The sequence below is a fragment of the Heteronotia binoei genome, unplaced genomic scaffold (assembly GCF_032191835.1).
Source record: "Heteronotia binoei isolate CCM8104 ecotype False Entrance Well unplaced genomic scaffold, APGP_CSIRO_Hbin_v1 ptg000294l, whole genome shotgun sequence".
Taxonomy (NCBI): domain Eukaryota; kingdom Metazoa; phylum Chordata; class Lepidosauria; order Squamata; family Gekkonidae; genus Heteronotia; species Heteronotia binoei.
In genome coordinates, this window is record NW_026800011.1 from 446,506 (window position 1) to 468,377 (window position 21,872).

The 21,872-nt window shown below is 42.6% G+C and overlaps 1 protein-coding gene across 2 annotated transcripts in view; it reads left to right on the forward strand.

Moving 5' to 3' along the window:
- The first annotated feature begins 3,111 nt into the window (after positions 1-3,111).
- LOC132590559 (transmembrane protein 131-like) overlaps positions 3,112-21,872 on the forward strand; it is a 121,796-nt gene continuing 103,035 nt past the window's right edge. For both annotated transcript variants that reach the window (XM_060263494.1, XM_060263495.1), the window contains exon 1: positions 3,112-3,264. In XM_060263494.1, coding sequence (XP_060119477.1) covers positions 3,117-3,264 — 148 coding nt within the window. In that variant the 5' untranslated portion in view covers positions 3,112-3,116. The remainder of the gene's footprint in view (positions 3,265-21,872) is intronic.

Consider the following 21,872-nt stretch of genomic DNA (forward strand, 5'->3'; position numbering starts at 1 on the left):
TTTTTCCCTCCGGGTCATTAGCAACCCTACTCCCTGGAGATAGTAAACTCCCAGAAGATAGGAATCTTCATGTACACACACACTTGTGCCATGTATAAGTCAAGGGAGAAGTCTGAAAAGAGATGGAGGGAGAGAATGTAGCAAAAAAAGAGAGAAGATATTACCAATCCTTGTATTCTGTCTGAGGCAGCTGTCCAGGGTATTCTGTCAGGAGCAAGCATTTATGCAGCCTACAGTCTTCAAATCCACCATAAACTGGGAGGAGACTTGGGGTGCTGGCCAAGGCCACATGGAACACAAGTAACTTAATCCAAGTACAATCAAAAACAGACAGAAAAAAAGTCCAGGGAAAATGCACATGGGAAGGACTAGGACTGTGAACAACTAGAGAAAAAAGTCCTGCCCCTTTAAAAGAGACTTAATGCGTGGAAATGAGCAATTGAAGCTTTTCAGAGCTGGTAAGCAAATATCACCTGGTGGATAATATCTCTTAATGGGGCAGGGCACCCCCCCCCCCCAGGCTATTGGCAATTCTAGTCAGCGAGCTGAGGAAAGGAGCTGATGACACACAGCAGAACTTTAAAATCAGATTACTGAGGACACAGTTAAGTGATGAAAGCAGCACTTGATATGTTGTTTAGAAAACATAAAGAACATAGCTGTAGGCTATGTGAAAGGTGGGAAAGTCCAGGCAAAGTCAGAAATTATTCCAGTTTTGGGCAGAGAAGGTTCAGAGGCAGGGAGAGTGCCTAGAAAGGGGTTTCATAGCAGTACACTTCCCAAAATAAAGAGACTAGAAAGAGGAAGGGTTAGGGATGAGGGTGGTGGCAGCTATGGAAGTAAAATTCAGTAAGTTTCACGCCGAGATTACTGGACAGTTCTTTTTGTTAGGCAAGATAGTGCTCAACAGCACATATTTTGTTTCATCATATGAAGAATTTTAATCAAATCAGTTCAGGGTGTTATTGATCTTTAAAGCCCTGTACAACCTGGGACCAACATACCTTAAGGGCTGCCTTCTCCCCAATGAATCTATGCATTCAGTCATCTCTGAAGGCCCTGCTTCAGTTGCCTACACCATCTGAAGCTAGATGAGTGACAACCTGAGAAGGTGCCTCCTTGGTCATGGCACCAAAACTTTGGAACTCCCTCCTCAGAGAGCCATCTGTCTCCCTCTAACCATGTCTTTTGCCAGCAGATAAAGATTTCTTTGTTTCATCTGGCGTAGCCCCAATAACAGTTACTGGCCCTCCTTCTGGTGTGTTGCTTATGTGTTTTCAATTATTATTTTAAATGTATTTTAAATTGTTCAAATGTTTTAATGATTTTTTTAACGTTTGCCTCCTTGTGGGCCCTGATTGGGTAGAAAGGCAGCAAAAAATGTTTTACATAAATAAAATTGCTCTGGAGCTAAACAAGTTTGCATTCCTTGCATGAGAAAATTAATATTATCCACCATTGTGCAACACGTTTTACTACAGCTTGCTAGCAGTCTACAGACTGAGGGCAATATGTTAACACACATTGATATTACTGAAGAGGTCTGAGAACAAGCCCTTAAGGTCAATATTTTTGCATGTAAGAGAATTCAGATTACAAATGCAGTCATTTGGAATGGAGAAAAACCAGGACAGTAGACTCATGCCTCTGATCTTTTCCCAATTATCACAGGGTTGTTTCAGTAACAAGGGTTGCCTGCTTTTAAACTAGTCCCTCTAGCTGCCCCTTGATCCACAGTCGGTTATCTGACGACGTTATTTAACGTCATGCCATGACAAGCTTCAACTGCCCGTTTCTGCTTATTAAAAGGACAGGGCACTCCCCTCCTGACCAGCTGACAAATTTATTTCCCAAAAGTATTATTTTTAATGATAATAAAAACTTCTATGGGTGAACTTGGATGAACTTCTATGGATGAACTTGAGTTGCTTTTGGTCCAAATGGAGAGGACAGGGTATAAATGAAGTAAATAAATAATCTTGCACCAATCTAGGTAGTAATTAGCTACTGTGTTAAATGCTGTGCCAATGTTTGTACTGTAGTGAAATCGGTCCCCAAATAACTGAAATTTGTTGTATTAGTTTGCATTCCAGCTGCCATTACTACTGCAATCTTACACAACCTTGCCTGGGAGCAAACCCCACTTGAATACAGCGAAAAGCTTCTGAGTAAAGACGCTGTGTTGCATATTGTAAAGTACTTATTTAATGATTAATTGCAGTGGCTGACATAACCACATAACCCAGGCTGGTCTCACTGAAACCAGGATTGCAGTCCTCTGGCGGCGAATTATATTTCTGTCACGGGACTTCGAGAGAAGGTCCTGTACAAACATTACGAAAGCAAATCTAAGGTATATGTCAAAGCAATGCTCTCGGAATTAATTTCTTTTTCACTTTAGCTCTTCAGTACGGCTTTCCTACCAACAAGGAAAACAAAAAGATCTGCCTCCAAACAAAAACAAACCGCCCTTTTTCCTCGTTTGAGGCAAAGACTTGCCCGTCTCCTCCTTCCACAGAAAAACGAGTTCGAGGGATAGAGCGGTCGAAGAGCCCGTTGACATAGCGGGCTAGAGCGTCGTCACCTTTTTTTTTTTTAAAGTGGGTCCTCTCTCAACGCCTAGCCAATAGATTAAAAAGCACCTAGCTTGTCCAATACTGGCAAACCTTCTGAAAATGATTTATATTTCTATGACCGGAGAGAAAAAGCGAGATTATCGAACTCGTAACGCTTCAGCCAATCGAAAGAAAGGCTCCTCGTATTGAAAACATGTTTCCTTTTTGCCCTTACAAAAGATGGCGGCGTTTTCAGTCGCTGTCTATCTTGGCTAGGAAGTATGAGAAGGCGGCGGAGGAGGAGGAGAGTCGCCGGTCCTCCCCCCCCCTTCCCCAGTGCTTTGTAGGCGAGGGGCGGGGGTATGTGTGTGAGGTGCGCGCGCCAAGGGCTGGCCCCACCGCCTCGGCTGAAGCCAGCACGCGCCCGGAGGAGGGAGGGGAGAAGAGGCGGCGCGGCCAGAGAACCGCTTCGCGCACCCTTCGGGCCAAAGAGGGCCCACGCAGGCGGATACGGAATCCTCCTCCTCACAGCTCTCGGAGGGCAGTAGCGGCGGCGGCGCGATGGCGGCAACGGCGGCGATGGCGAAGCGGGAAGCGGCTTCCCGTCCCTCCGGGTCTCCCCTGCCCGAGGCGGACGGCCCCTGGCTCGGAGCGGCGCTGCGGCTGCTGATCACGCTGGTCCTGAATGCGGCCCGGGCCGAGAAAGAAGGTAAGGAAGGCAGGGCGAAGGGAGCTCCGGGCGGGCACCGGCCAGCTCCGCTCTTCTCACTCCACCTTCCCTTCCCTTCCCTTCTTGCCACGATGCGGGCTCTCTTGTGCTGTGACTGACCCCCCTCCCCTCCCCTCCCCTCAGCATCTCTTCCCTCATTTTCGCGGGCGTTTAAATGCCCAGCTCGGTCAGGTGGACGCGGCGGGTCCTCTCCTTCAGCCTCGCTGGGCGCTTCTTGCCTGGCCCATTTAGGCAGTGCCTCTCCCCACCCCTTTTGGGGCTGAATCCTTTCCCCGATGTTCCCCCCCGAGTGCCTGCCCGGGCTACAAGAGACGTGCTGCTGCTTCTTTCCAGCCCTCTCCGCGTTTGTGTACAAAGTTCCCGTCTCTTTCCCTCGGCTGTGCCGAAGCTCTGCCACCTTCCCTCTTCTCTATCCCGTTCCTTTTCGGGGCTCTAGAACTTCCCCGGGATGACTCCAGCCCATTCGCCCTCCTCCTGCCCCTTGTTGCCTCTCTTCATCGCCACTCTGACTTCGTCTTGTCCCCTCCCCGCCGGGCTGCCAACTCACTGGCCGGCCGTGCTCCACCCGGCTCGGGACCTGTCATCTCGGGGCCTGGCTCTCTTTCCTTTTCTTCTGTCCCCCAGCTTCATAGCTGGCCACGGAAGTAACTACTGAAGCGCTGTTATACTTTGGCGTTGCTCATCCCGAATGCATTTGCTAGTGAGGTAGAGTTGCTGTTTTTAAACTCTTTTGTTTTTTTCCTAAACGCTAGAGACAGAAATGGGACACTAGTCCTGGCCGCTGAACTGATCTCTCCCCCCTCCCAGCCCCAAAGTCAGGAGCAGCCGCTGTACTATCCATGGCCAAGGCAGAATCTGGCTTTCTTGTTAAAATGCCTCTTTCAGATAGTTGTCTTGCGCCACTTACAAACGATATATGTCCTAGCTGCCTAACCCCATTGCTTTCTTTCTGCAAAGTTTGTTGATTCTTAACATAAGAAAATACTAAACTAAATCTAGAGTGCTATTGTTTAAGGGGGGTGATGTGTCTCTATGATGTCTCTATATCCTTGTAATGAGAAGTATTCTGGATTAATTTCTGGAAAATTTACACATGGACATATATATGTAGACTATGGCTACTCCACTTGACTTTAGAATTCCTGTACTTATATCTTTTTAAAGTGCTGCTGCTGGCTATTGAAACATATTGGGCAATTGAAGCCTATCAATAAAAAATAATTTTAGGAACTGGTTCAGGGCTTTGTCCTTTTGAAGTAGCTCCAAGGCCAAGCAATGTTAGTGATTGGTTTTGGGTGGATGATAACAGGAGCACTGTAAAGGGCAGCAGAAGTGGCTGTAAGCCAAAAATTTTGGTCACTGGAGAAGAATTATAATGGAAGTAGTATATGGAATACATTGCTAGATAGATGTGAAGGGGATCCATTGCCTATCTAGTATCTCATTCACAGCAATGTTAGTTTATAAAGGCAACATTAATACTAGGTACTTAAGAACAGCATTATATGATAGCAGTAGATTGTCTGAAAACCCATCGTTTTAGTTCAGATTTATGTCTTGAGCCAGTCTGCATTGACCAGTGAAACAAAAAGTCACAATGTGCTGATGTTTTTTGTTTCCCAGCTGGTACAGTTCATAGCGCTGCCGGTGAATTAGTACTATCCCTTCAATGGTTTGTGTCTACAGACATTACTTGTGTTGTAATCTTGCTGCTTCACCCTGTAAAAATTTGCCTTCACATTTAGCCTAAAGCTTGCAAGGTCAGCACTAAAGTCTTGCAGTGTCACTGGCAGACTTTTATGACTTACAAAGATGAATGTTTGCACTCATTCAGTAACAATTCTCAGTGCTACTGATTGGTTGAAATGGTTTGACTTTCTGTATCTAAGTAAGGGAGGTGATTGTTCTGAAGTCTGTGGTGAAATATTTTTTTTAAATAAGAGACTGTATGAGCAAGGCTTATGCTTGTGAGAATCTACTTGCTGCCTTCCTAGTGTTTTTTCTATCTAAAACTCAGTCCATGGTTCAAGCAAAAGATCTTAGGTTCTTTGCATTTGTGCACATGCTTGCCTCGTAGTTTTCAAAATTCTGGCCTGTTGCACCATATGCCTTCACTGGAGATTTGCCCCACAAGCATATTCAGCCATCCAACTGCAGCCTCTCCTCCAGTCTTGCTTCTCCCTTTTTAACCTGTGGAGGTGGTGGTAGTTGTGTGTGTTGTGGTGGGATTTCCTCCAACAAAAGCTTGTGTGTTACCATCTTATTTTCTAACAGCCTTCTCTTATGCTCATGTCTTGGCAGTTTGCTCCTTTCAATCTGATGCTTAAATGATGGCGGGTGTTGCTAGTGCCTATGTAGAAACTACCTACATAATGGGATTTTGGTTGTTAGATGTTGTTTCAAGTATGAACTTCTAGGAAATGGGTAGGATTCCAGTTTTATCAACTGTTTTGAAGTATAGTTTAGGTCTGCACATATGGGAAAAGAGGGAGCAAGCTGAGAATCTGGATTTCTTGTTGTGCAGAGAAATAGCCTATTTGAGAAGGATGGACTTTTTATTAGAGCTGTTCCTTATTCATATAGATGTCAAAATGAAAATTTGCACTAGGGGTTTGTATTTGGTATAAGTTAAGTCAAATAAATACCTGAAAAATACCCTTTGGGTATTTTTGGGTATTTTCTAAGCCAGATAAGATTAGAGAATATGATTTGATGACCAATATGGATGATACTGAAAAAAACAAATTATTTTAAACTGAACAAGATCAGAGAATGTTTGGCTTTACCAAATAGCCACTGCTGGAGAGGTTTAAACTTTAAAGAGCTACAGAAGCAGCCCAATGGCAAAAGCACCTTAAGGGTAGTGCCTTAGAGCAAGTCCCTGCAATGTATTTGCAAATGGCATTGCATTGAAGGTTTGCAGCTTTGCAAGGTTGTTGCTGGCTTCAAATGCGAAGCCCAGCTAACCCCCTTGCTTTTCCTACCCATTTTCCAGGGTGCAGGAGGGAGGGAGAAAGGGGCAGTGGCAATTTGGCAAATAGGATTTCAGTTTTGGGGGAAACACAGATCTTTAGCTAATCTCAGAAGTTTCTTCTGTTTTAAAAATCTTCTGTGCATGTGCAAAAGGTCTGGTAGAGCTAGACTTCATTGCTGAGAGACTTTTGTAGTGTGTGTGTCTGGCTTTGGCTTCAGCTGCTCTGAGCCTGACTTCTGCTGCCCGAGAGACTCTGCTATGGACTTCAGTTCAGATCCTGTCTGCCTGCTGGAGAAGACTGAAGGCAGCGATTTGTTTGACTAAACAGCATTTAAAAAAAAAAGTTTTATTTTACTGTTGTTCTTTGGCCTTGGTGGGTAGTAGGTTACGGGATGTGTGAGACCCAGGCCTTTTTTTGTTCTTTTTGGTTAAATTTTAGTTCCTTCTGGTTTTGTGGTTTGCACTTTGCAGTGGAGTTTTTTGTCACTTGTTGTTTGGGTCTGGTGGTTTTGGGGAAGGGGGTTGAGGAGAAGGTCCTCTGACCTTTTTTTGTTTTGTTTTTGGTTCTCTTTGGTTAGATTTTAGTTTCTTCTGCTTTGCAGTTTTGAACGGATTTTTTGTTACTTGTTGCTTGGGCCTGGTGATTGTGCGTTTGGGGGGGCCGGGTGAGGCCAGGCCAAGGGCCTCAGGCTTTTGCTTTTTGTTGTTGTTGTTCCCTTTGGATTTATTCTTAGGTTTTACTCCTTCTGGTTTTTGAGACTTGTTTTTGTGTAGTTTTGTTGGTGGTGGCGCCTGGCAGTGGTTGAGGAGGCTATCCTTCTGCTTTGGATGTTTTCTGCACTGTGTTCTGCTACTGGGCACTGGTAGATTGGCACTAAGTTGTGCTGCTGGGTACTATTATACTGGTTCTGCTGTCCTTGCAACCCCCTTCCCCCTCACTCAGATTGTGATTCTGTTCTTGACATCAGTCCTGTTGAGCTGGCATTTGCCATAATGGCACTGGGTTCTGCTGCTGGGCAGTAGTACGTTGCATTGCTTCTGTTGTCCTTGCAGAAATGCCCGCTCTTCAGTTTCCACTTCAGAGATTATCAGGTTTGACAATTGTCCTGTCGGTTTGGGGAGGGGGGGGCACTGCCACAGTGACATAGGTTCTGCTGGACACATTGCACGGGTTCTGCTGCAGGCCTTGCAAAAATGCCCTGCCCCTTCACTTTTGACTGCAGAGATTCTCTGGGACACACGGCTGGGCTTATATTGCCTTGCTGTTTTCCCCCCTTGAAGAAAAAAAAGGAGGATGGGGGCACCTTTTTTGGGGTGTCCATAGAATTGGACCCCCATGTCCAATATTTATGGAACTTGGGGGTTCTTTTGAGGAGAGGCTCCAGCAGCTATGCTGTAAATTTGGCACCTCTGTCTCAACTCTGCACCCCCATCAGACCACTAAATATACCCGGGCTAGATTTGCCATTGATTTTAATGGTCCCCACAGGGTATAATGGACCCGAATAAATTTGGGTTTTCCAAATATTTGCCAAATTCAAATACCATACCTGTATTGGTATTCAGAAATATAAGGAGATACAGATGTTTTCCAGGTCCAATGTACTGGGAAAAATTGATATTTTTTCTCGCACACCCCTAGTTTGCACCTATGTGGTGGTTTAATGAAACTCATTCTGCTGTATACTTAAATGTAATTTTTAAAATTTTGATTTTCTAGCTGCAAGAAAGTTGAAATGGGAGTCTAGGTTGTGCTTAACCCTGCTTCAAACACTATGAGAATCTCATGTGTCCTGGATATATACTGTCATTTGGTCAGACACATTTGTGGTGAAACCACAGTTTTTTGAAGTTTCTGGTATTCTGAAAATGTTCTTCAGTATTGAAGATTCTAAAACTCAGTGCAGCAAGTGTCTTGATGGTAGTCTTTTCATTCTTGTCTGCTTCCTTAGTTGGTCAGTTTTTGCAGTCTTATCACTCTCATCTGCTCCCTTAATTGCCACTTTAAAACTATAATGATTTGGTTTATTTTCATTTTTGCAGTGAGTCTCTCAATCTCAACATTTGTATAAAAGTTGAACCTGTAGTGCCCTGTGGATTTTGAGAGGCAAGTGCCCACAGGCATTCTCTGTGTGCAGTGCCTTGTTAGCTAAAAGTTTTGCTTGGTTTGCAGTGTAAATGTCTATTCGTATTTCAGCCTGGCAGTTTGCCACTTGCCTGGCTGTCTGCAGGGAACAGCATTTGCCCCCAGGCAAGCCGCCAAGTGGCAAGTACACAAGCCTGCCTACCCCTCTTCCTCCAGCCTGTTTACTCATGGCACTCCCACCAGTAACCATAGTGCTTTCTCTTCTCCTGCCCCACCCCGTCCTTCAAGCTGATTAAATGCAACACTTTCTGTTTTCTACACATGTGAAAATGAGACCAGCCAGGGAAATATGGGGAGGCTCAATAACTGCACTTCTTCCTCTTGAACAGAGTGGAGGAGGTCAAGCAACTAGTCTGAAATGGGGTGGGTGACAGCTTTTGCAGTTCATATTTGCAAAGCTTTGCTTCTTGCAGCAGTTTGTTGTGGTTCCTGTGAAACTGATTCATTGGTGCTGCAACAATAATAACTTCAATAACACTTCCTGCAAATAGGTATTTCCCACAGTATGCGCTAAACCTTGCTGCACTCCAAAGCTCCTGCTGTAGCTACACAAAAGAGAAAATCTTTACTCTGAAAAACTGCAGTAGTTTATAATCAGTAACCTGCCTCTCAGTCTCAGATTCTATATAAGGGAGCTATATCCTGGAATATTCACTGCCAAGAGACAAAGGTGCAGCGCTGCTGAAAACTATTTTATTTATCTAGCCTATTGTCATCGCTCTTTGCCTTTCTCCCCCTGCTATCTGAAACTAGTGGCTAAACCTGTTCTAAGGTACTTAGTGAGAATCTTAGATTCTCTAAGAACCTAAGATACTCAGTAAGATATTCAGCCACACAAACAGTGTTAGAAAGAGAAACAGATCGATAAGTAAGCATTACATTTTTGTGTGAAGTGATTAGGTGTATTTTTCTTATTGGAATCTTTGAACTCCCAGAAATATTGCTACTGCAGGAACGTATATTGAAACTGTCCCTACCCTAGTTTCTCCAAGGTACCCAAGGTTAGATGCTCCCAAATACACACACACACACACACACAAGATCCACCAAAGAGAATGCAAACCATTTATGGAGTGATTCTTGTTGTATGTAGTATTGTCATCTGCTTCTCCATGGAATAACATGTTTCTTAATGAAGACTTCTAGCAAGCTCCTGTGTGTACTATTGAGGTGCCTGTCTGAATTGGCCGGCAAATCTCCTACTCTGGTTTTTTAACAGCTATTGAAGTAAAACTCATAATGGCAGCAGAGGGCAGTAGAAACATTAATATATGAAAAAGAGTAAAGCTTCCAGTTGTGTCAAATATAAAAAGTCAGGCTTCTTACAAGGGAAAATTAACTGATTTGAGCTCATTGAAAATTAATGAAGATTTCCACCTGAAACTTCTTTACACTTTTGCAGGTCAGGAATACCTTATCTATAGGTAAGACTCTTCTGCCCCCACCACCTGGACAATTAAGACATAGTTGTCAATCCTTTATGTATGGCAATATGCTCTCCCCCACATATGTGCTGAATACTTATGTGCTGAATACATATGTGCTGAATAACCAAGCATGCTGGAAGTAATGTGGATGTACAATTGAAATATTGTCATATGATCTACATTTATAATGAACTGTTTATTGAAAGATCAGCTGTGACTGTATGACATGAGAATTTAATTCGTATACCAAGTTACAGCTATGAAAAGAATGAAAGTCCAACCTTGTCTTCCCCTTCATACGCTAATATATTGCTGTTGGAAATAAAATTAAAGTAGACACAGCACTGGGGGTTGCATTTTGGGCTGCTGCAAGGTAGGCAAAAAGTCTAACTTAAGGGGTGGAAATTTTTCCACCTTTGGAAGTGTGCAGCTGGATGCAAGCCATTGAACTTTTCGTTCTCAACATATAAGCAGATTTTACTGATTAGCACTGAACTAAGTGAAGTGCTGTGGGAACGCGATCAGATTTTCTCAGCCTATTTAAATTTCTCAGGAGGACTTGCATAGGAGCCTGTTTCAGACTGAATCCAGGATAGATGACCTCTTCTCCATGAATTGATCTAGCCTCTCTTTAAAGCTATCTGTGTTTGTGGCCATCTCTATATCCACTAGCAGTGAATCCCACTGTTTAACTACTAGTTGAATGATATATTTACTTTTTTGTTGTTTTTGTTGTATTTTTAATGTGTGTGTGTTTGTGGGCGTGCACACACACTTGGAAGTCATGGCAGCCTCCTGCCTCCTACTGGGGCCTGAAGGATATTCAGGAAGGTGGCAGAATAAAGCCTGCCCTGGCCTCCCGACTATTGGTATTTCAAGGAGGTCTCCCATCCAAGTACTTGCCAGAGTTGGCCCTGCTTAGCTTCCAAGATCTGATAAGACTGGGCTTGCCTGGGCTATACAGATTAGGGCAAGTATTTCTTTTTTTGGTCTGTTCTTTACCTGTATTCCTACAACTTTTTTGGGTATTCCAGCATTACAGGAGACAGAGAGGAAGCTCTGTCTATCTACTTTTTGTACCCCATGCATAATGTTATAAGCCTCTCTCATGTCTCTTTTTAGCTGTCTTTTTTCTAGACTGAAAAATGTCAAACTTCCTGTGTTTCTTAAATGGAAAGGTGCTTCAGCCCTTTAACCAACTTAGTCACCCTCCTTTGTACCTTTTCAGATCTTCAGTATCCTTTCTGAGATATAGTAACCAGAACTGAGCACAGTATTCTGAGGCCATACAAGGGGCTTTCCTATTATTTCCTAGCATGGTATTTGCATTTTTTAAAAAAAAAAATCACTGTCACACGCTTGGGTGAGATTTTAGTTGAGCTTTCCAGTACAACTCCAAGATCTCTTTCAATCTGTCAGGTCATATGCCATCAACATATCAAAAGTTAGGATTTTTTGTTTCAGTATGCATTGCCGTATGCATGTTGAACTTCAACAACCACATTATTGCCCACATACTCAATTGACTTGAGATTCTCCTATAACTCCTCACAATCAGTTTGGTTTTTACTATCCTGAATAATTTAGTATTGGTCTATGAACTTGGCTAATGCACTGCTCACCCTCTATTTCAAATCATTTATAAACAAATTAAGTGGCACATATCCCTATACTGATCCTTGTGCTTGCTTCCCTCTATTGTAAGAATTGCTCATTTATTCCTACTCCCTGCTTCCTGTCACTTAACCAGTTTTTAATCCCTAGGAGCACCCATTTTTACCCCATGGTTTTGCTAACTGAAACTATTCCCCCCCATCTTCTATTAGGGAAAAATGTCATGCCTACTTTTTTGCCTTTAAAGGCTAACAATGTAAGCAAAGATTTGGATTCAACTAGTAAAACTACACAAGAAGAGAAGAATTAAACACCCGCTCCCTGAATGGACCCCTGCTCAGCTTCTATTAGCATTTTAAAAACTCTAGGATAATTTGATCATTGATTTCCCAGTATTTTAACCTAATTTTATCCTTTGTTCTTAACTTTTGATGGTTTTGAAATTAGAAACTCACTTGACAGATGTAGTGTGGAATCTGTCAGCAGTGTAAACATCTAACAATGTTACATCTTCTGTACAGCATTAGGATACACAGGAACAGATCTCTTGTGATTTTTACAGAGCAAATAGCTGCCATGTGGGTAGGTCTTGGGCCATGGATGGGAAGTTTAGTTTTTGCACTCTGAATATTACCCCTACCACTGGGAGCTCTTTGATTTACAGCTGCTGTTTGCCCCATGGCACTGCACAGGTTTTGTAAGATGTAAAAAACAGTATTGTACATTGCTATACATTTTGTGTGCAAAAGCTTATACCTAGAATTAAACTTTGTTGGTCTTAAAGGTGCTATTGGACTCAAACTTTGTTCTGTTGCTTCAGACCAATACAGCTACCCACCTGAACTTCTTAGGAAGTATCTGTGACATTTGTGAAAACTGGCAAATTCATATCTATTGTATTTGAAAGAAAATACAGTGGTAGAATAGGTTGTTCGGCAGGGCCTGACAAATTTTCTTCTCCCTAATTTCTCATAAAGCCATTATTACATATATAAGCTGCATTTAAGCAAATATTGGAACTAGTACAAGGACTCCTTGAAGAAATCCCTTGGCACCTGTCGCATCAACCATCACCAGTGGTCTGACCTAGCCTCAGATCACAAAGCATGGAGGCACACCATCCACCAGGCTGTCTCTTCCTTTGAGAACGCACGCATAGCTGGTCTTGAGGACAAAAGGAGATTGAGGAAGAATCGCACTGCTACAGCACCAACCCCAAATCAGACTTTTCCCTGCAACCACTGTGGCCGGATCTGCCTGTCCCGCATTTGTCTTGTCAGCCACCAGCGAGCCTGCAGCAGACGTGGACTACTGCACCCTTCTTAAATCTTCGTTCGCGAAGTCAAGCCGAGAGGGAACTAGTATACCAAGCAACTATTTAAGAAATAAATTCATACACCGCCACTGAATGGTGTCAAGTTTGTATATAAACAAGCAATGACAAGAACTTCATGGACATTATTTTTGTCAGATAACAACATTTTGATGATAATCAAGCTTTGGGCTAGACAAATCAGGTTTTTTTGCTAATGCTCCTTATTGCTAGAGCCTGTTTTACATGGCTTTTGTCCATGTATGTTCCATGATCCCAGACTTGGCATTTTTGGTTGTTAAGGAGATAGCTTTTCTTTTTCATCAGTAGAAAAACTGGTTAGCTCTTACCCTTTGTACATCCACTGAGAATTGCTGAGAGATACCACGCTAACATTGTTGATGAAAATACTTGGAGCCACAATGAAACCTCTGTTATGGGGACATGGTGCCTGGAATTAGGAAATAACTTGAGGTCATTGTTATGGATTCCTTTTTCTTCTCCTCCAGTACCATCATTTCCCCTTTAAAATGTGTTGAAATTATAGCAGTGAGATTTTAAAATGTGTTGAAACTAGCAGTGAGACTTTACTTCAATAGGGTTTTCTAGAATTGTCAGATATAGGCTGATAAACGACAAGATTCCAGTTTGGTGTAGTGGTTAAGTGTGAGCCAGTTTGGTGTAGTGGTTAAGTGTGCGGACTCTTATCTGGGAGAACCGGGTTTGATTCCCCACTCCTCCACTTGCACCTGCTAGAATGGCCTTGGGTCAGCCATAGCTCTGGCAGAGGTTGTCCTTGAAAGGGCAGCTGCTGTGAGAGCCCTCTCCAGCCCCACCCACCTCACAGGGTGTCTGTTGTGGGGGAGGAAGGTAAAGGAGATTGTGAGCCGCTCTGAGACTCTTCGGAGTGGAGGGCGGGATATAAATCCAATATCTTCTTCTATCTTCTATTCCAACTAGAAGATACCAGAACAAGTAATTTGTACAAAAGCTACCACAAGTTCTCCATTGCCCAGGATAATTATTTCCAATAACAGTAAGGTTAGGAAGCATATTAAAGTCCATGAACGGATTTTTCTTCTTTGAAATGCCTACTATGGGATCATCTGTCTCCCAAAAGAATTCTTAGTTACTTCATACAATCTTTATAGAGCACTGTTTAAAAAATTGATCAAAGTTCATTCCATATTTTTTTGTTAATCTTGGTTGTGTGTCCTTGTATTATATTGTGGGTGGACAACTCCTGGCTTTCCCAGATAAGACAGATTAGATTCCCTCCCATCTGCAGTTAGATCTGGTTATGGGACTGAAACAGCCTTGGTTGCCCTAGAGGATGACTTGTGCTGGGAGATGGACAGAGGAAGTATGACTGGTGATTCACCTGGGTTTTTTGATCATGGTATCCTTCTGGGTCATCTATCTGGGCTGGCATTGGGAGGCATCATTTTGTAGTGGTTCCAATCCTACCTGGAAGGTGATTTCAAAACGTGGTGCAGGTAAACTGCTGCTCAGCCCCTTGACCTTTTACCTCCCTCTGGGGTTGTGTGAGGTTCCATCTTGTCCTCTGTGCTCTTAGCTGCTCCTTTCCTTTTTTGACAATTGCTTTGCCATCAGCAATGAACATGGGTGCTGTCTGCTTTATGAATTCCTTCCTGTGTGCATGTTAAGTGTGCTGGCTTGGTTGGTCTTCCCTTTGGCATGTTATTACTCTCCTGGATTCAGTCTTCTGGCTTCCTTTGGCATGACTGATTAGAGTAAGCTGTTACAACTGTGAAACCTAGATCCCCTATTGAAGAGTTGTCTGTTCCTTGTAATAAATAGTCTCCAATTACTTGTGGAATTCCATGGTGTTTCAGAGATCCTTATCTTGCTCCATAGAGTGGGGTCCTTGGCTGAGATTGTGAATTTCTTGAGCGAAGTACATTTAACATTTGGGTTATACTGTCCACCTCTTTCACCAAATGTAGAATCTGGAGTCTTGGTGATAACTTTGTGTCTGGCTATGGTGGTTGATTGAGGTAGGTAGGTGCTGAAGTTTAATCCAAATGAGTGTGAAATGATGAGTGTGTTGTCCAGAGATGGGGAAAAGAAGCTCTCATTATAGATGACACTGTGCACCACCTTTCCTTGCTGTTTGGCCCTGCACCTTATGATTCATTGTTGCTTCTGAAAAATAAAACACATTTAAAGTTGTATGTCTCAGTTTCAGACAAAAAGCGTTCAGCCAGTCAGAACATGCAAGCCCTCATATGTGCTAAGGCGTACTGACTTATGTGTACCTTTGTAGCATTCCTTTGCAACATAAAAAAAAAAAATCCTTATGCTGTCTTGTGATTCTTGTGATGGCTTTCTAAATATAATAAAATAGACAAATAAAATAGAATGACCAGGAGCACCCACACAACAAAGTGGACTACCATAGGACCATTGAAATGATCAGTCAAGAGAATAAAGGGAAAATCAGTAATCAAAATGGAGGAAAGAAGAATTTGTATCTAATTCAGAGGAGTTGCCGAGTGAACAGATGTATACAGAGTTCTAAACAGGAGATCTCATGACATCCTCATATCTAGTAGTAGGGTGCACATTCAGATGCTAATCACACTCCCAGCAAAACACCCATTGTGTGTAAATCTCAGGAAGGAAATTAATCCAAATGAAATTTCTTCTCACTCTGAACCAATTAAGCTGCTTCTGGTGATTTCCAGCAACACTGTAATGACTGCAGCTGCACACTTCCCATTCCACTGTGCTGTATTTTAATTTCTGCTTTCCTCGAGGGTGGGAGAGGGATAGCAAGGAGCAGGAATGTCTCAGCAGGTACATACTCTAAAAGGCATCTTCACCAATCATAATTCTTTGCCCATATTTGTACCACATGTTACACTCCTGTGCATGGTGTCTTCCCCCCAATCACATTGTTAGCTCTTTGGCACAGGAAAGGCTCTCATTCTGTAGAACAGGGGTCCTCAAACTTTTTAAATAGGGGGCCAGTTCACTGTCCCTCAGACTGTTGGAGGGCCAGACTGCCGTTATTGTACAAGGCCGCAGGCCGTCAGTTCTCCGTCTTCTGCATCTCTCTCCCTTCCCCACACCACACACCCCGGCCTGGGAACTCACCTCACCTCGGTATCACCTCACACCCTGTCTCCGCCGCCTCAGCCCAGTGCCGGAAGTGTGCGTTGCTAACGCAAGTTTAAGTCGAACATCACTTCCGGTCTGATTTTGCCATAACCCGGCGGGCCGCATAAACGTCCTCAGCAGGCCGCATCTGGCCCGCGGGCCATAGTTTGAGGACCCCTGCTGTAGAATAATAGGTACAGTTTGCCTGAACAATTCTAGTGATCTGTCGTGACACTAGTTAATGCCCTTGTTTGCAAGTGAGAGCAGTATAGCAGAAAGTGGACCATGGGGTAGGGGGTTGAGAATAGTGGCACACTAATTTTTGACAGTTCCGTGGTGGTGGGGAGCTGAAGGCTTTGTTTGTAATATCTAAGGTAGGAAGGGCCTTACAACTTGATGTGTTTGGAGGCAGGGAAGAAGTGGGCATCCAGCAAGTCAGAGTCCAGTGTTACTGTGCTTCTTCCTCTTACTGTAATAGACAGCCTATCTATTTGAGTGGAGGTTGTTGCCCTCCTGATGGAGTATGATGTCTGGTTAATAGAGGGATATCTTTCTGAAGCACAAGGACAGGTTAAGGCTTGACGAAACAGTTTCTAGAAAGTTCTGAAACTGGGATGCTGCAAGATCAATGATTTGCATTCAGTAACTTAACCAGAATGATATCGGAGAGCAGCGTCATATTCAGGGGTGGAATTCTAGCAGGAGCTCCTTTGCATATTAGACCACACATCCCTGATGTAGCCAATCCTCCAAGAGCTTACAAAGCTCTTATTTGTAAGCTCTTGGAGGATTGGCTACATCAGGGGGTGTGGCGTGACTTGCAAAGGAGCTCCTGCTAGAATCCCACCCTGGTCATATTTAAAGAAATTAGCCCATGGTCCGTTTGGTTTATGTGCTAATGTATCATTAAAAGGTTTCATCTTAGCCTTGGACACAAACCATGTACCATTTGATGCTTGGTAATAATATTCTGGTGACTATTATGTGGACTTGAGTGAGGCAGCAAGAAGGCTGGAGAGTTCTTCTGAAAGCCACCGGAAGTTAGCAGGGGCTAGAAAGTTTTGATACCATCTGCTTGCTGAGGTCTGATCTCTTGTTGACAAAGACAGCAGAAGGGAAAGCTGATGAGAGTGATAAAACTGGGATGGTTTAGCTGTTCAGTTTCATTCTGTTGAATGATGTGAGAACTTAACAAAAATATGGTGCATAAATATTGAGTTAGATCCAAATATTTGTGAGCTCTGCACAGCCTGTGGAACAGAACTTTCCTCCTGCAGCCCCCTACATTTCCCTGAAGAAGATCCACCCAAAATAGGAAGGAGGTGTAACATATGAGGCTGTAGTTGGAAGGAGGAGCTAGTAGAAATTATTACACCCCCACCCTACCTTTGCAGCAGAGGAACTTTGTCTCCCACTTATTGTAAAGAAACGCATATTTGAAAATACATTAGTGTTTTTAACTGGTTGTCAACATAGAGAGGACATTATTAGTCTGCCTTTATTTGAACCTCAGTACTTTGGTAAATATGACTTTTTCCAGGAGCTCTCATTAAAAAAAAAAAAAGCTCCTCTAGTGTCATAGTGCAAGACAACAAAAATTGCTGCTCTCAGAAGATTCAAGAGGAGTAAATGGGATGTTTGGATGATGTAAAACTTGTGTTATTAAGTGTAAGGTTGAAGGGAGAAAGGTGTAAGGTTGCACATGGAAATGTGCAATTAATTGAGGCCATGACAGATAGCTGCATTTTGATTTTCTTTTTAAAAAACTGGCTTATTTTGTGCATATGTTGAATGATAGGAAGTTGCTGAGTTGTAAATACTTGTGGTTTCATTATGAAATGGGGTGGCCTCAGTTTTTCATAGTTTTAATGCAATGCACTCTTTCCTACAAGTTTGGGTATGTTCTTATCTGAGACTTTAAGGAACACTTTTCATGTGTCAGAGAACACTCAGTTTGTGGTTTTATGTGGTGGGTTTAAAAAAAAATCGGTATTGCAGCATTTTTGAAAGAGTGCTGAAGCTGATGGTAGTAGTGGAATCTGGTTATTGATTGGATAATGGTGGGGTGGGATTTGATCTCCCCATGCTCTTGATGTAGGCACTGTGCATCTGGCTTCTGAATAAATTTTTGTTCTGATCACAGCAGTTACTTGTGTTTCAGTATGATTCTTGTATCCGCACAGGTTAGTACTATAGTTTCATAAAGAGAAAACTGATATAAAAGGACAGGTTCTTCTCTCTTTTGTACTTACTAAATGTGGGTGTGGGTGTTTTTTGTGCACTTCTATTTTCAAACTGAATTGGTAAATTGCTACTTGTATGTATTGGCCTGAGTCAGAATTCACTTGCCCTGGATTAGGGAGAGTTCTAACTTACCCTGCTCTTTTCCTTTAACAGTTCAGCCAGTTGCTGTTAGCTTGTTTGAACTTGCTGCTTGCAGTCCTTAAAGAAAATAATGACGCTTTGGACTAGTCTCAGGATTCCACTAATCCTTTTTTGTCTGTGAATGGATGTGTTGCTCAATTCTGAGAGTAAAAACAATTTTTTGCCTACTCTTCACAGTTGTTTATATTGTGAAGATATTTGATAAAACTGAAGCCATTCACCAACCTGAGAAGAAAATTAATTGTGAAGACATAGCAACTAGAAAGTGCATGTACAATATTTTGCATCTTCCATATAAAACTAATGTAAAAACTAACTGGATTACAGCAAGCTAATGTGCTGTTTAGCAGAAGTAGGAGCAATTTCCCCATATGTTTTGCCCCTGGCATTTATTCTGGTGCTCACCTGCTCTTTCCCCAATGTAATATTTACCTAAAGCAAAGTGCTAATACTGACTTTTCTCTATGGTATCGTTGAGGCAGGAGGCATAATTTCTGGACCTCCATAGAATGCCTGTTTGCAAATAGCTGCTCTCATCACAGGGCATTTGGCTTAGAACCTCCCAGTGTTTATGTGATTCCCCCCCACACACACACACACACCAAGCAGCCCATTTGATGTTGGTGGTGCCTGCAGGGTTAGCAAAGTTGGAGACCCCTATACTAGAAGCAGCATGGAAAGAAGAGCTACAGTCACTGGTCTTGGGTTGATGGATGTTCATAGGTCATTTAGCCGTAAGCATGTCAACTGTTAAGCAGTTGTTTACTGTCCAGACTAGATCAGTAATTTACAGATTCTCAGCCTGAACAAAATGACTTGTTTCTGGCATTGTCCAGCTTGTATTTGATTGACTACAGTAACACCACCTCCAAAATCAACAAACAGGGTTAAGGCAAACTTCAGATTTCAAATTGCACCCATATTTGAAAGCCTCAAGGTATCTAGGTGGCACTTTAAGGCTGCTGTTTAGATAAGCTTTTGAAGAACAAAGGATAGCTGTGAACTTCCCATTATTCTCTCTTTGAGCAGAGAGCCACATTAATAATGTGCTAATAAGATAATGTGAGAATATGATGCTAGCTAAGTGCTGTTTTACTTACGATGAAACATCCTTTCCAATTGTAAGCCAATCCAAGGATAACCTATTTAGAAAGTTTATTAAGTCCACTTGCAACTTTTAAAACATTGTTTATTGAAGGAACATGACCCTTATGTACTTTAACAGATGCTAGACTGGAACTGGACTCTTAATGACTGCTTCCTGTGGTGTAGCATTTGAGAAGAGTTTGAAGCTTATTAATAGTAGATGAGTTTAGCCTCTTATAGTAGGATTTGGTTCTTTCAGAACCTAATAAAATTCAGGACACATCTAATGGGCTGAAAACTTAATTTAGAAATCCACATTGTAAAACCTAAATGTAGACGGCACTGTGTTCTAAGGGCCAAATTACACAGGTTGAATACCTTCAAGTTTTAAAGGTGTTGAATAGTATCAGATTTTACATTAAAATTTAATTCTCATTTGTAGGCCAAATGCTAAATTTAAATGCCCTAGAGTGGGCCAGATTCCTGATCAGGTATCCTAGGATTATGAAGTAACCTCCCTCTCTTATTTTAAAAAAAAGGGGGGTAGCCACTCATTGAATGCTGGCAACAACAGTATGGTATATTGGAGCAGAGGCACTGTAAAGCAGGGCTGGGCAGACTTCAGCATTGAAAGATCTGCTTTATTTAGACCAGAGTGTCAGCATCCACCAGCTGGAGCCAGTTTCAAAAGGCTTCTTTCTTGGGGTGGAGTTAGTCACAATGACTTGTTCCATCATGGATGTATGCCATACATAAGAATATCTGCCTGTACAAGTACAAATTCACATCTGGGTACTATGCAGCAGGTATCAAACTCTAAAAATGCTATGCAAAATCTACACAGGCAGCCATTTAGTACTACCATCTCACAGCTGATGAGGTCAAAGGCAGAAAGGTAATCGTTTGTTTGCAACTTTTCAACTGCAATGTGAGCTGGTATTCTTTTTATATACCTGAACTGTAGAAGTTCATTTGCAGACTTAGCCAGCCAGCAAGTTGCCATAGAAGCTGGTCTCACACCTTGAATTACAGCCATTTTCAGCATTGTCTTGTGTGGCTGGAGAGCATCATAGACACATTCCTTCTCTCTAGGGATGCATCTGTAGAGTCTCACTGCAAAGATATTTTTAGGAGTGGGAGCCCTTGTAGATTTGATCATGGTGATGATAGATCTATTTTACATGTGGACTACATTATGGTTTTCCTGCCTGGTATGAAGGTTGCAGATGTTGTGCACTTACTAAATAGTGAGTCCTGGTACACATAAGAACCAATGATGCTGGATAATAATTGTCAGTTCCTGGAAAGCAGGTTTAGGTAAAGTCCAGTACCTGCAAGAAAGCATTTACAGAAATGATAGCTCTTCCTTGCACAGCCAGAACTGCAGTTACAGTGGATCAGGTCTTGTGTAGATCAGATGATTAGAAAGACTTTAGATGCAAGTTTGGGGAGCTGTTTGGAAGAAACTAAACCTGGCTAAAAGATGGGCCTCTAAACTGGCGTAAGGAAAAGTTTGGATTGGATGATACAAGTGTTCTACACCTAAACTGAGGACAGGGCAGATGATAAATAGCCAATAAATAATCAGAGTCAAATGAACAAAAAGGGAACTTGCAGTAAGAAAGTTGGAACAGTGACAAACCAATGGATATGAGTTTTCCCTAAATATAAAGTGCAAAATGTACATTTAAACAAGAACATAGTTGCTTGTGTGGCGATAGCGGTGTTTTATGTATGGATTGTGTACAGTAATTTAAAATCTTAGGGGAAAAACATTCAACCTCCTGTGAAAAGTCTGCTGTGAAAACGTTGTGATGTGACATCACTCCAGAGTCAGAAACAACTGGTGCTTGCACAGGGGACTACCTTTACCTTTTATAGTTGTATAGATTAGTTATCCCCTAATGAAAACTCCAAGAGCCCTGTGGCACAGAGTGGTAAGCTGCAGTACTGCAGTCCAAGCTCTGCTCATGACCGGAGTTCGATCCCGGTGGAAGCTGGGTTAAGGTAGCCAGCTCATGGTTGACTCAGCCTTCCATGATCAGTAAAATGAGTACCCAGCTTGCTGGGGATAAAGTATAAATGACTGGGGAAGGCAATGGCAAACCACCCCATAAGAAGTCTGCCATGAAAATGTGAAAGCAGCATTACCCCAGAGTTAGAAACGACTGGTGCTTGCACAGGGGACTACCTTTACCTTTGATGAAAACTCAAGTTATTTTGCCCTGACCTGGATAGCCCAGGCAAGCCTGATCTTGGAATCTAAGCAGGGCCAACCCTGGCCAAGTACTTGGATGGGAGACCTCCTTGGAATACCAGGATTAGGAGGCAGAGGCAGGCTGTATTAAGCCACTTCTCTGAATGTCCTCCATGCCCCAGTAGGGGTTGCCAGAAGTTGCCATAACTTTCATGCATGCATGCAGACACAGACACACACACAAACAAAATTCCCAACCCCCACTACCACCTTCAAATGATTTTAAATTGAATAAGGGAGGTAACTGAAATATTTATTTATTA